This window comes from Choloepus didactylus, chromosome 10 (assembly GCF_015220235.1).
Source record: "Choloepus didactylus isolate mChoDid1 chromosome 10, mChoDid1.pri, whole genome shotgun sequence".
NCBI classification, from domain to species: Eukaryota; Metazoa; Chordata; class Mammalia; order Pilosa; family Megalonychidae; genus Choloepus; species Choloepus didactylus.
The window spans coordinates 84,537,972-84,549,452 of record NC_051316.1 but is presented as its reverse complement, the minus strand read 5'-3'; the positions used below and the strand labels follow the sequence as shown (position 1 = coordinate 84,549,452).

General features: G+C 46.8%; 1 protein-coding gene across 4 annotated transcripts in view; it reads right to left on the bottom strand.

Moving 5' to 3' along the window:
- Positions 1-542: 542 nt before the first annotated feature.
- Positions 543-11,481, bottom strand: part of UNC13B (unc-13 homolog B) — a 322,323-nt gene continuing 311,384 nt past the window's right edge. For all 4 annotated transcript variants that reach the window (XM_037850969.1, XM_037850970.1, XM_037850971.1 and 1 more), the window contains 14 exons: positions 8,559-8,685; positions 8,241-8,337; positions 7,871-8,014; positions 7,484-7,561; positions 6,840-6,917; positions 6,025-6,113; positions 5,632-5,784; positions 5,389-5,512; positions 5,224-5,280; positions 4,938-5,018; positions 3,811-3,958; positions 1,298-1,390; positions 955-1,114; positions 543-828 (listed from right to left, as the gene is read on the bottom strand). In XM_037850969.1, coding sequence (XP_037706897.1) covers positions 543-828; positions 955-1,114; positions 1,298-1,390; positions 3,811-3,958; positions 4,938-5,018; positions 5,224-5,280; positions 5,389-5,512; positions 5,632-5,784; positions 6,025-6,113; positions 6,840-6,917; positions 7,484-7,561; positions 7,871-8,014; positions 8,241-8,337; positions 8,559-8,685 — 1,715 coding nt within the window. The remainder of the gene's footprint in view (positions 829-954; positions 1,115-1,297; positions 1,391-3,810; positions 3,959-4,937; positions 5,019-5,223; positions 5,281-5,388; positions 5,513-5,631; positions 5,785-6,024; positions 6,114-6,839; positions 6,918-7,483; positions 7,562-7,870; positions 8,015-8,240; positions 8,338-8,558; positions 8,686-11,481) is intronic.

Sequence of the window (11,481 nt, the reverse complement as noted above, 5' to 3'; positions counted from 1 at the left end):
TCAAACCTTTCTTTGGAGTCACACAAAACCAGTGGTTTCTGCTCAAGGGACAGTCTGAATTCTATTCGGTGTGCTCCTGCCATAACCCAATCCAGACTATAGGGCTCAAGAGATACCTGTAGGCTCAGCTGACTACCTAACGAGCCAGGCACAAACTCCAGACCCCCTAAACTTGTTCTTCTAATGATTAGTATATATGTGCCTAACTGGATAAGGTGTGGCATGGAGAGGTGTAGAAATGGGGTAGGAGTAGATAGATGTCTACCAAGAATGACTGGCACTCTCAAGAATGTCTGTCCCTCTCTTTTTCTGAAAAATCTCCCAACACCATAACCCTCACAGCATGGGCCTGCTAGTTTGGAATTCCTGGCTCTTTCAGTGAAAAGCCATACCCTCCCCACCCAAATTGTTTCCTTAAATATCCTTAACTGAAGGATAAGGACTCTTGACTACAAGGACTCTAAGCTGGCTACAAAGCTACCTCCCATTGGCCATGATATGTGGAAGTGGTGCTGCCTGGTTGGCACAGGGGCCAAAGGTGCTCAGCTCCCCTCCTCCACAGAACGAGACTCTGTTTTGAGCTTCACAAATTCTCGGGCCACCTCGTCATTGCTCCTCTGAGACAGAATCCGGAGAACAGTCATGCCTGTCTCATCCATGTGGATCTTCCGGCCCAAGGGACACCAGCAGGCACAGCTGCCCTTGGCTGCCACATCCCTCAGAGGCATCACAGCCAGCCCCAGCATGCGATCCTCCCGGGCAAAGCAGTAATCCTTCACGCATATCTGCAACTCATAGGCCTCTGGTCCCTCTTCATTTCCCAGGAGGCTGTGAGCACAGAGTGGAAGGTAGGAGTTCAAGGGAGATGCCTTCCAGCCCATCCCTCCCCTCCTCTCTCTACTCCCCAGTTACCCCCATCCCAGAGTCCTGCAGGTTCCCCATCCCATAACTTACAAATGAAATGTCTCATTGTACTTGGGGGCCCAGTTGTTGCTTTTGGACTTGGTTGCAAACTTCCTCTTCTTATCACTTTGGTGTGGGCCAACCATGGTCACTTCCACAAAGGGCCGGAACATACCTGCTGTCTGCCACTTGAGGTCATTGGCAGCCACCACTGCCAAAACAAGGGAAACCTGTGAGGGATCCCACCAGGCATTCCCAGTTCTTGAGTTCCAAGTGGCATTCCCCTTGGAGAAGGGTTGAGCTTGAGGGCTAGGATTAGTGGCTCTTACCTTTGACTGTTGAGTGAGGCCTCTGGGCAGAAAAGGTCAGGGACCTATAAGTTCATGCCACTCACCTTTCACTGTGACCTTGTGCTCCCCAGTACCAGGGTGTGTAAACAAGTCCACTTGAATAGAGACTTCTCCCACAGGATCATCCACACCAGAACCTGAGGGACAGATGGGCAGATTATCCCCCATTATAGAACTCTAGAACGTCAGGTCTAATTGTGCCATGTAAAACTGAGGAGTTAGGGGCCCACCACTCTATACCCTAAAGGAAGAAGCAATCACCCATAGTAGCCACGGGGTAGGCAATGGGATAAAGGAAAGAAAGGGGAAAGAATGGGGATGTGTATCATATTATTAAAGTTAGGCTGACAACATCTTGGGCTGAACTTTTCTACAAAAACACACCAAGATTTTCTCAGGTTCCCCAAACCTCTCCTATCTCCTAGACTGAAGAATTTTTAAGTGAAAAATGTTGGGGAAGAACAGTGCTGTCACCCTGTATCTATGTCTGGGAACTATGTCCATCACTTCTGGACAAAAGCAGCACCCTTCCACTTGTCCCCAGGATTCCTGGAGGCCCCTGCTTGGGAGGCTGCCCTGCTTAGAAAGTATTTTGTCTTACTCAAACCTGGACCTCTCCCCTGAAGAACTCCCCAATCCTAATCTCTGGAAAGAGCCAATCTGAAAGCTTCCCTCAGCAGAGGCCCCACTCTGTTTCGGAGAAACACTGCTATCTTACATCCCAGATAAAACTCATCTTTGTCTTTACATTTGGAGGTGGATTCTGATGGCAAAAATATTGTTAACCGTCTTCCTGGGCTATATGAATATATCTCCCATCTCTAGACTTGGAATAGAGCTTCTGAACTTTGGAACCTGGTTCCTCCAATCCTAGCATAAGCAGTTCATTTTAGTTCACAGGTGACAGTGTTAGCCCACGTTATATTGGCCCATGGTAGATTCACATCTGCATGTGTATTAACATACCCTTTTCCGGCCGAATGTCCTCATTAGCCGTAAACCTAATACCTTTCCCATCATGCACTGAGTGAGGACAGGCAAGTCAAGAGTCAGTAGCAGCAGTAGGATAGAGAAAGAAGCATCAGTTAGAGGCTTAAGGAGTTAACAGTCATTCAGAGCAGGTCTACACATATCCTGAGGAAGTACAGAGATGGGGGTGGGGTGGAAAAAAAAACCAAAGATAGGGTCAGGGCCTAAATGCTCCAAATTAAACTTCAAGGGCCAGAGATCAATTAAACCATGGGCATAAGCAGTAGAGAAGACAGAGAGAAGGTATCTAAGTGGGGCAGGAATGAGAGAGGTTGCAGATTCTAATTTCCCAGGCCCTTAAATGATAAAGTAACAGTCAGAAAATGCACACATATACACTCAGATTCTCCCTACGTCTACTGTTCTTACTTGAAGATTGCCACCCCTGCCCTTACCTCATATGTAACCAATTCAGCCTCTCTTCATTTTTGTATCTAGGTAAAAGTTCAGTGTTTCTGAAAAACCTTTCTGGATTAACCCAACTCTTCCCTAAATGGGCTCTTATATGTACTCAGCTCTTTAAAAGTTCTTTCTGTCCTCCTGAACAAGACTCATAGCTTCTTCTTTTGCTCCCTCTTCTTCCCATCCTGGACTAGAGTTAAGAACAGATGCAGGAAATGGAGCAGTACTACAAGTTCCTTCTATTTTCTCATTTCCCCTCACCTCCAGTCTAACAGCTTAGATCCTTCTGCCCCTCCAAGTCAGCTCTGTGCTTCAGATCCACAACTCAGTAAGTAAAGTCTAAGTCTTCCCACTCTTTCCACCAGCTTCACTCCCTGGGGTAGCATGTCCAGGTTTCCTCATAGACCCTCTTGGGAGGGTCTTACTCCAGAGTGAGAGTCAGAATTTCAGTATAAGCCATGTCTATGAGATGTTGTTGTGTGTTTTGTTTGTTTGTTTGTTTGTTTTTGTTATGGATAGGCCTAAATGGAGGCAGAGAGGAGTTCTGAGGACTGGAAGTCACTGGGAGGAAACCAGCTGCCTGGTTCCCCTGTGCATTAATGCCACCCATTAGCTGGAGCCATAGCTTTGTTCAGTGCCCCATGATCAGTATCCTTCCTTCAGCTGCTCCCATGGTTTACCTCTCTTGGTCTTCTCCTCACCCACATTGGTAAGTTTTGAGAGTCTTTTGCTTTCTCTCCCTAGGACAACTTTTAGCCAAGTTCCCAAAGCTATGTACTTCCATGAGTGTCCCAACTACACATTCTCAAGGCTCCCTCATAGATTTTTCTTTCTTCTCATCCTATGCCAGTCTGGGTATACTCCCTAAGCTCAATAAACATGCACTGGCAAGATGAAGTCTGAGAAAAGAAATCTCTGGGACATTTCCCAGTACCCCTGTAATTCTCTGGTTTGGTAGGGTATGGGGTACGGGGTAAGTATCCCTCAAGAAGTCCTAGAATCTGAGTTTGAAGGGCTCTCTCAAGAGGTAACTGGTTCCTTCCAAGAGGCTAGAGCATGCTGACTCCCCAGGGGCAGAGATAAATCAGGGAGAGGAAGTAGGGACCCAAAGCCTTTGGGTTCTTACCCTGGGCAGTCTGTGAGTGCACAAAGGTCTTGATGAGGGTGTCTGTGGTTTGCGTGTACAGAGACAGGGCATAGCGTAGGGACTGCAGATCTGGACTCTTCTCCAAGAAGGTTTTCTTAAGCCCATTGCCTCCTGCATGGAAGTATTGCTGAAAGATAAGAGAGCACCTGCTATTGCCTTATCCTGTTATAGAGAGGCAGCTCTCCAACACCATCCTCAGAGAGCATCTGAACAGAGGCTCAACAAAGGGTGGAAAAAGCCAGGAGAGAATGGCAAGGACAACAGGCCTATCAATGAACAGTAAGATCAGGAATAGTCACACAGCTAGAGTTATAGTCTCTCAGGGTAAAGAGTCACTCCGGTAAGGGGTGGATGAGATTAAGACAAGTACATTCATAACAATATGCCATACACAGCTGTATTATTTGGGTATTTGGGGGAATGAAAGGGAGTAGCCACTAAAAAGAGTTCCTGGAAGTGTGTTTAAAGGATGGGTCTATCTGGATGGGCACAGATAAGGGTTGTAGTAGCATTTCAGGCAGGGATAATAGCCAGAAATGTTCTTTTACCCCTTTGATTAGAGAACTTTCTAACTATGACATACCTCTCCAAGTGTCTTGAGTGATAGTTTGTGTGTACCTGCCTTAATACCACCTTACCAGATTATAAGCTTCTTGATTATATCTGATTTTCTCTGTATCCTTCAAAGTGCATAGTGTCTGGTGTGTAAGTTTCATGAAAAATGGGTAACAGAAAAAAAAAAATCCTTTGAAAGCACAAAGGACTTTATACTTATGTGGAAAAGGAAAAAGTTGGCCAGATCTCAGGTATTAAGAGCTGGTATATTAATTCCCAGTGGGACATATTTAGGAATGGCAACAAGAACTAAGTGAAATGAATTGTCCTCAGAATCCAGGAATAGGATCCAAGGTGAGTCATCTGAGGACGCATAGGAGTTGCTCCCAAGCAGGAATATGGGCATAGTAGAGAAAGAAATGAAGATAAAAATCACTCTCTTCTAGATGTAGAGTGGCAAGAGCCCCGGGGGACACCTAGTCTGGCAGAGTGGAATGCCAGGACCAAATGAATGTGGTAGAGAGGTTGTCTGACAGAGGGGAGGTCTCCACCTTGATGGTGTCCAGGGTGAGGTCAAGAACAGCACACTGCTTTGGAGTGAGGCTCCGTGTTTCCTCTCGCACCATGTGGTCCTAGAACCTCAGAGAAAGCAGCAACATCAGGACAGCTCAGGGAAGTCATGAAAGCCTTGTCCCTACCTGCCAGCCCAAAGCTATGAGTTCCTCTTCTTCCCCTAGTCTTTAATCTCCAAAGCTCCAATTTCCTTCCTCCCGGGCACCCTCTCCCTATGGTCTCAGAAGCAGCATGCCTCTCAGGAGGTCTCCACACCTAGAGTACCTTGAGTTTGGAAAGATGGCTGAGCTCCTTGGCAGCAGTGAAGATCAGCTGGGTACCCTAGGCAGAGAGGGGATCCATCAAAAGCAGAGCACTCTGAATTTGACCAGGAAGTGGGAGTAAGGAGAAGGGAGACAGTGGGAGGAAGTGGAAGGAAAGTGTCCTTACCGTCTGGTCAGTGAGTGGGGGCAGAACAATCATTCTTTCCATTGTGTTCATTACCACCCGCCATAGCTCCTTCAGTACACGCTTCAGAACTGTCTTCTCACACACAGTGGCAAAGAGTGTAAGGCTGTAGGCCCAGGCAAGAGGTGAGGCCAGGGTGAGAGCCCCCCTCCTTGAAAGGCCCTTCCATCTGACTGCCTCTGCCTTGCTCCTCCCCACCAGGAGAGCCTTGAGTTCTGTACTCACTTGCCATCCAGGAAGTCCATGAGAGGCCGCAGCACACTATCTGCATCTTGAGCAACTGAGGCCCTGGTGTTGGGGGATGCATTTCCTGGTCCCCGAACCTGGCCCAGGATGTCAGCCATTTGTCGAACACACTCTTCGATCCGCACCTGGAAACTACACATGCGCCCACAGTGCAGCCCTCCCCTCCTAGCACACACTGCCCTTGGAGCAGCACCAGGTTTTTGGTCCTAGCATGCTCAGGGTGCAGCTCCAGCAGGGACAGGCAGAGGAGTAGAGAGAAGACCCAGGTACCTGCAGCTGGATAGATGGGTGTGGGGGAGGGGCTTTAACACTAGCCAGGGACCACACCTTGCTCTGAGGGCCAGCAGTCCAGTGTGTTTGGGAGCCACTGACCTGTTTCCAAATACCATGCTGAGCTCATCCAGAACAGTATTCAACTTCACCTGCAGCTCCTTCAGACTGTCTGCAGCTTCAGAGTCCAACTGTATCCACAGAAAATAGGCATAGTTAAGCTTACTCAGTTTTCTTACTCACTTCTCCCATCCTGTATCCCCACACTTCCTAGGGCCTTTACCCCAATGCCTACTTGAATCTCAGCTCAAGCCAGCTTCAGACCCCCAGTGTGAAGGTTAATTTCATGTGTCATCTTGGCCAGGTTATGGTATCCAGTTGTTTGGTCAAGCAAGCACTGGCCTGTTTGTTACTGTGAGGTTATTTATGGTTAAGTCCACAAAACTATTAGTTGATTACATTTACAGTTGATTGCCTTTAGCAATCAAAGGAGTCTCCTCATCCAATTGGTTGGAGGCCTTAAAGATAGAACTAAAGATTTCAGCAGTCAGAAAGAAGACTTTCTATTTCTACTTCAGCCAGCCAGCTTCTCCTGAGGAATTCATCAAAACCTTAATCAAAATTCCCAATTTGTAGCCTGCCCTACAGATTTCAGACTTGCTGCCTATAGTCACATGAGCCAATTCCTATAAGTCCCTTAATATTTACATATATATATATACACATATATATATACACACATATATTCACACACACACACACACACACACACCCCTCCTGTTGGTTCCGTTTCTCTGAAGATCCTAATACACCAAGCTAAACTCCTGACTTATACCTAGGTCAGGAATGGGTGGAGTTCTATGGCCAGGGGCTCATGAATAAAGGGCAAGCACAGAGCCCCACATCCTAAGACCTACCTCCTTTCCTCCCATGGCCTCAAACATTTTCTCCAGCTGGACCCTCAGTTGTTGCATGTTGTTCATCAGGATGCAGGGCTTCAAAGACAGACGGAGCTGCTGAGTCGTGGCTTCTTTCAGCACAGTGCCCATTAGCCTAGAGTCCTTCCCCACCTCACACTACTCTGAAAGCCACAGGGAATTCACAACACATATCACATAGGGCTCTTCCTGAGCATTGAGATCTAGAGCTAATTCAGCAATTCTCCTTGAATGAATATTAGAAGCAAATGGTTTTGCTTTTAAGGTAGGTGGTGGGCACTCAGGTGTTCATGGTATTATCCTTTATTATTTGTTGAATATCTTAAAATTTTCTCATTAAAAAAACTGACGAAGTAAAGGCCTGGCTTAATAGAGGATAAAGTACCAAATGGAGGCTCAGAGGAACTCCTGGTCAAGTTCTTATCATTCTGTAGAATAAATCTCAAAGTACTAGGTAGCTAGACATTCAGCTAGATATGCAGAGGAACAGAAAGGGAGTAAAGCCCTGGCAGGAATCAGGGAGTCAGAAGCATCACCCTGACCCTGAGCTCTGAGGAGAGCTTCGTAAGCAAGGATTCAGACGTCCTCCTTTGCTCTAAGGGCCCCAGGGCCTAACCCCTCACCAATTTCTCCTTCATGCAATAAGCTGGGAAGTTCTTTGATAAGATGTCTGCATACTGCATCAGCACCTTCCCGATGGTCTAAGAAAAGAGAAAAACAAAGGAGAGCTCTCCCCACAGAGATCTAGCCTGAGGCCCCTCTCATCTGAGAAAAATAACAACAGGGAGGTAAAGCATGAATCTCACAGAAAGGGACAAAGCTTCCCCCAACCCCAAAACAGCTCTCAGATAGACTCATCTGCCTGCTCCAGACACAGCAAAGGAGACAGGAATAATATGAGGCTTCACCTGAAGGTCACTGTGAAGAAAGGCCTGTGTGAACTCAGGCCTGTGACTGGGCTGTGAGGGTGGTGATGGCAAGGGAGGGGAGGAGGGGAGAAACATGGTCACCTTAGTAAATCTCCTCATGTAGTGAGCAAGGATGTTGGGATCTGGGCATTCCAGCTTGCGGATGATCTCAAAGCTCTGGTTGAGCTGTGTGAAGACGTCCACCACAGAGCAGGAAAAGAGTGCATGCTCTGATGTCTGCTGGAACTAAGGAAGGTCACATACACACAGGGTCACCCTCCTCAGCTGCTACCTTTTTCCCAAGCTTGTAGAGTTCACCCCGGTAGGGGTGGCTTTGTGGTCTTCAATAACCCTCATTATGGACTCTGCAGGACAGGAAAAGTCATCCTGGCTGAAGCCCACGAACTTTTGTAGATAGCTAATTGCTGGGAAACCTAGCCTAACCCCTGTGTAATCCAAGCTCCCAACTTACCCCATCCTTCTTATCTCGTTCCAGAGCTCCACGCAGGAATTCCAGGGACACATCTTCATTCTCATCCAGCCACTGCAGCACAAACTGCTCAAACCACCTGTAGTCAGAGCAGGAGGTTGAAGCTAGTGGTTGGCATATGTTATGATCTTCTGGAAGGCAGGGCATAATTTGACACTTTTCTCTTTCCACAGCAGTACCCAAAACAGGCAGTCTCAAGAATGGCTTGCTAAAGTGAACTGAGAATATTGGCCCCTGCCCATCTAGTAAGCTAAAGGGACTCTCTTCCCTTCCCTCCTCAGTGCCCACATGAGGACTCACGCTGGGTACTCAGGCACCTGGCCCCGGAGGACAGGCAGATCCCGCATGTATTCATTGTGGAGCCACTTCACCTTGAAGTGCAGGTTCATGTAGTCAGCACTCTTACACAGCCGGTCTTTCTCATGCTCTGGTGGTGGGGAGGGAAGCTGCATCAGGTGCCAGCAGAAGAGGCCATGTATGGTTACTGAGCTTTCCCAAGGCAGCAGATCCAGTCAGGTAGCTCTATCAGATGTCTTAGAACAAGGTGATTCCCAACTTCTTCCTCACAGCCACCTTCTCCCCCTCCCCCACTACTAGCGCTCTGCTCAGCAACTCTCCAAGAGCCTGGCCCAAATCTTCTAGAGAGACTAAGCCAGGCTCCCAGATAAGGTCTATAGTTTTCTTGCTCCAGGCTTTAGAAGTAGCAAGTAAGTTCACTGGCTTCTGGTGAAGAATAGGAGAAAGGGATGTAGGTGCTGATGCTAATTAGAGGGGAAACTGCCTGGGACTGGAAAGGGCCCATGGTTTTCTTGGGCTTTTCTACCCTAGTAGCTGGCCATTCCCTCAGACTGGGCTTAAATTCAGAGATGAGCATGAATGGGTCAATGACAACTACACAGAGACAGGGAAAATCAAAGTGGGCCCAAGCAGACAGAAAGAGCAGTTGAGCAACCATGGTATAACAGCATCTTGAGGTAAACTGAACGGCTCCAGAGCAGAGCTGAGACACTGAAAATGGGAGGTCTCAGAGAAGTATGCAAGTAAGAGCAGTCAGTTTGGAAATCATGGAAACACAGCCAGATGAAAGGGCCATCATGCTGCAGAAAATTGGACACTCATTTTGGATTAGATAAATCATCTAGCTGAATCTCCAGAGCTTTCTGGAAAAACTAGGATAGCTTGCTCAGACAGTCTGGAGCACTGGCCACATTTGCAGTTTCTCTTTATCCATTTCCTTCAATTGAATCATTAATTTGAATTAAAAAAAAAATTGTGTGCATTATATAACAATGGTAAAAGCAAGCAAATGGGGGAGAATATTGAACAGAGAAGGGAAGGCCAATGTCCTTGGGGACTCTATCATTGCTCATCTTTGGGTTGCCATGGGTGATGCTCTTCCAAGTCAAGGCAAAACATTCAGTATGGGGCAGCTGGCCCTTGTGAATTGTGCAGCAGACACTCAAGGAGGAAATGGAAGCCTGGGGCTCAGCCTCAAAGGGCTCCTAGTCCCAGAAATTTCACCACCTGGCACTGCAGCACCATCTCAACCCAAAGTTGCATTTTCAGTCTCACCTATGAAGCAGTGAGTGAGAGAAGAGGAAAAAGGAGTATGACTAGAGGCAAAGGGACAACAACCGAAAGTTCTTATTATCCTGAAAGAGGACTTTTTGAATATGAATGGCAGTGGTTGCTTATAACAGGGCAGAGACACCAATGAGCAACAGAGTGAAAAATTTAGGGACATCAGAGAGACCATCTCAGTGTTTGTCCCGTCTCCTCCATCCCACCCCTTGCAGTCCCTGAATCAGTCCAAGAACCCAGAAACATAAAAAGTTACCACCTGGGTCCTCTACCTTCCTACTCATTGCAACCCACTGAAAGTGGGGTCAGGGCTGCCTAATCACTCCACAGCTCCCTAACTGTTCTCTTCGAGGGTCCTTCAAGTTACTGTATTTACATATAATCCTCACTTTCACTGTCAAACCCATTCTCTATCTTGCCCTCTAACCCCAAGTCCAACATTAACTTCTGTAGTACAAAAACTAATAGGATGAGAGCTGAAACACTGGCCACCTTTAACTAACCTAACAAGTCCCAGGGTATCATGCTCCAGTAGAGTTGCTTGAGGTTACTGTTGTTGTTGTTTATGGTAGTGATGGTGGTTTGGGGGTTAATCTATTAGAAGTGGCAGTCATTTACCGTAATCTTCTCCTGCCCCCAACTTCCACTGTCCTCCCTCCATTTATCTTTCATCCTTGGAGAGTTCTTTCAATCTCATAATTTCAAAGATCCCCTTGGCTGATATATCCCCCAAGTCTCTCTTTGGTCCTGGCAACAGCTATATATGATTTTGCTGGAGCATCTCACTTTGTCTGGGTTTGAACTCTTGTCCCCCATGTTCACCATCTTAACATCTCCAGCTGAAGTTGAACAAAACACACCAACTAATCTTACCCTCTTGTTCAATGCTGAGCATCAATCTGAAGTCTTCCTTCTTCCTCTTTACTTCCTCTTTACACTGGGCCCTGCTGATTTCACTTCCAAAATATCTCTGAAGTCTATCCATTTCTTTCTAGCTACAAATTCCCACCATTTCCAACCTGGATTACTACAACAGCTTCCAAAATGATCATCCCTTTTCCAATCGATTCTCACACTGTAGCCAGAGTGAGTGGCTTCTCTACATTATAAGTCAGAGCCTATCAGTCTCTGGCTTAAAATACTTTAACCATTCCCAGTTGCCTCAGGATAGAGTCCAAAAGCCTGATCATGGTTTACAACCTGCCTCATGATCTGGCCCTGTCACTTCTTCCCCTATACTCTAAAGTGCTAGCCACACTGGACTACTGCTTTCCATTGCCCAAGCATGTCAGCTCTCTCTAGAGCCCAGGTCTCTGAACATACTGTATACTCTGCCCGAAATATTCTGTGTCTCCCTTCTTGTCACTACTACCCTTTCTCTCCACCTGCTAAGTCCTATCATCCTTCAAGTTTCAACTTGTACAACATTTCTCCAGGAAGCCTTCCATGGTCCTCTGTGTTAGAGTTACATGCTTTTCCTGTGTGCTCTCATAGAACCCTATGCTTAATCCTTTTGTAGCATTCAAAACTTTATATTATAACTGATAATCTATATGTGTGTGCTTTTCCAGACTTGCCTATGAGCTCCTCCTGGTACTATGCCAATATTCATCTCCTTTGGGCTCTAATAACTAGTATAGTG